General features: G+C 29.3%; 1 protein-coding gene across 1 annotated transcript in view; it reads left to right on the top strand.

The window, feature by feature from the left end:
* The window catches only part of LOC110106912 (3-hydroxyisobutyryl-CoA hydrolase-like protein 3, mitochondrial), a 137355-nt gene extending 136191 nt beyond the window's left edge, over positions 1 to 1164 (top strand). The window contains exon 10 of the mRNA XM_028697397.1: positions 771 to 1164. Within this exon, the coding sequence (XP_028553230.1) occupies positions 771 to 869 (99 nt within the window). The 3' untranslated portion in view covers positions 870 to 1164. The remainder of the gene's footprint in view (positions 1 to 770) is intronic.
* The last annotated feature ends 1155 nt before the right edge of the window (positions 1165 to 2319 follow it).

The raw sequence follows: 2319 nt of genomic DNA, 5'->3' as shown, positions 1-2319 counted from the left end.
GTGGAATGCATCGGGCTTGTTATGTGATAGAAATGTACCCCTCAAACTTATGGGAAAATTCTATAAGATGGTAGTGAGGCCTGCAATGTTTTATGGTGCCGAATGTTGGCCATTAAAAGAGAAGTATAATGCTAAGTTAAGTGTGGCAGAGATGAGGATGCTCAGGTGGATGAGTGGCTTTACCCTTAGAGATAGGATACGAAATGAGCATATACGTGAAAAAGTTGGAGTAGCAGTAGAAGATAAGATTAGAGAGAGTTGTCTTAGATGGTTTGGTCACATAAAATGGCTGCCTTCTGATGACCCGGTTAGAAGAGTAGAGGTATTAGATTTGACTTATGTTAAGAAAGGTAGGGGTATACCTAAAAAGATTTGGTTAGAAAATATTAGGAATGATCTTTTTTTATTAGATTTAAACGAGAATATGACTTTTAATAGGACTAAATGGAGAAAAATGATTCATGTAGCCGACCCCACGTAGTGGGATAAAGGCTTGATGTTGTTGTTGTTGTAGTAAACGTTCAAGCATAATCTAATAATTGGAGCTGCCCTTCGCTTGCGTTCTTTATTGATCATATTTTCTTTCCTTCAGATTAGATTTCTTTCTTTCCTGTCCAATAACATTGCTGTTCAGAAAGTTTTTCGCTTATTTAAGGATGAGATTTTATACACCTTGTCAATATTTTTTCTCAATATGATTGATATGGTAGTGCAGCAGGATTTCTTGTTCATGTTCTGAATTAATATCTTTTTTTGTTTTTGTTTTTCAGAATCCAAAGTGGAATCCCGCAAGATTAGAAGATGTCAACATAAATGAAGTTGAGTTAGCTTTTGAACCATTGCCTACTGAAATAGAGCTGAATGTATGAATAATGAGCTGATTTGAAATGCCAAAAATATATGTAGTTGCCAGCCATACGAGCGGCATTTTTCTGCGGTAGTAAGATGCAAAAATGAAACAGCCAGTTTATTATCGCTGTGAAATATTATTTTGCTCAGGCTAAGATCCGAATTGCATTGCCCCACAAATCAACCACGCCAAGCAGTTTACACGTTTCTTTTGCAAGTAATGTTTTTATTCTGGAACGGCGTTCTCACCAGTGCGCTTGATTGTAACAAACCTTCTATTTTTAATAAATGGTCTACAATCACTGACTTGCTGCATATAGGTTTTAGTTATGCCGTACATGACTAGATCATATTTGGGATCGGTAAGATGACGAGCTTACCCGATTTAATCCAGCTCAATTGTACATTTGTTGAGCCTTTAAATGAATATTTCACGTCTTTCACCAAAGCAAGATTATTTGGCTAAATGGGCAAATTATTTGTACACGTTTCTTTTGAATAAAATTTCAAAATATTTTAAAAAATCATTAAAATATTCCAAGAATTTATACAAAATAATAGATTTGTTACATAAAACCAAATACAAAATACAAATTTTTTTTAATTTTATTCATTATTACTCAACCTTAAATACTATTCACCAAGAACCCTAAACCTTTTGGACATATTCCTATACATTAACAGTAAAACCAAAAAACATAATGAATACCATGAAATAACTCTTAAAAATAAAAAAACTAAATACCAAAAATATATTCTTCAACAATAAACTATAAATAACCTAAAAATATAAATTTATCAACCTTAAGTAACCAAAAAGATCTCATTAATTAGTCCAAATTATTCAATATCAATTTGTATTATTTGTGTATGTTGTTCGTATGGCATATCTTGTGCATATTTAATACAAACTTTTAAATAATTTTTTAAAACTTATAAAAAAATTATTAAAAAAATTCCAAGCATTTATATAAAATAATCCGTTTATTACATAAAGCTTAAAACCAACTACAAAATACTAAAATCTATTGATCTTATTCCTTATTACTCAACCTTAAATACTATTCACTAAGGACCTTTAATCCGTTGGACATATTCCTATACATTAACACTATAAACAAAAAACCAAAAAACACAATAACTATTATGACATAACTCCTAAAAATAAAAAATTAAATGGAAAAAATATATTCTTCAATAATAGACTATAAATAACTTAAAAACATAAATTTATCAACCTTAAGTAATAAAAAAGATCTAATTAATTAATCTAAATTAATCCAAATTAATGTGTATTATCTGCGTATATTAAGCATAAGTTGTGCATACGCACTTCATATCTTATGCTTATTTAATGTGTACTTTTGAATATTTTTTTTAAAATATTTTAAAAAATCATTAAATTGTTGCAAATCAGGATTCAAGATTGATATTATGATTTTATTTTTATGATATCAAAATATTATTATT

This window comes from Dendrobium catenatum, unplaced genomic scaffold (assembly GCF_001605985.2).
Source record: "Dendrobium catenatum unplaced genomic scaffold, ASM160598v2 fragScaff_scaffold_922, whole genome shotgun sequence".
In the NCBI taxonomy this organism is placed as follows: Eukaryota; Viridiplantae; Streptophyta; class Magnoliopsida; order Asparagales; family Orchidaceae; genus Dendrobium; species Dendrobium catenatum.
This window is presented reverse-complemented; position numbering and strand designations above follow the sequence as displayed.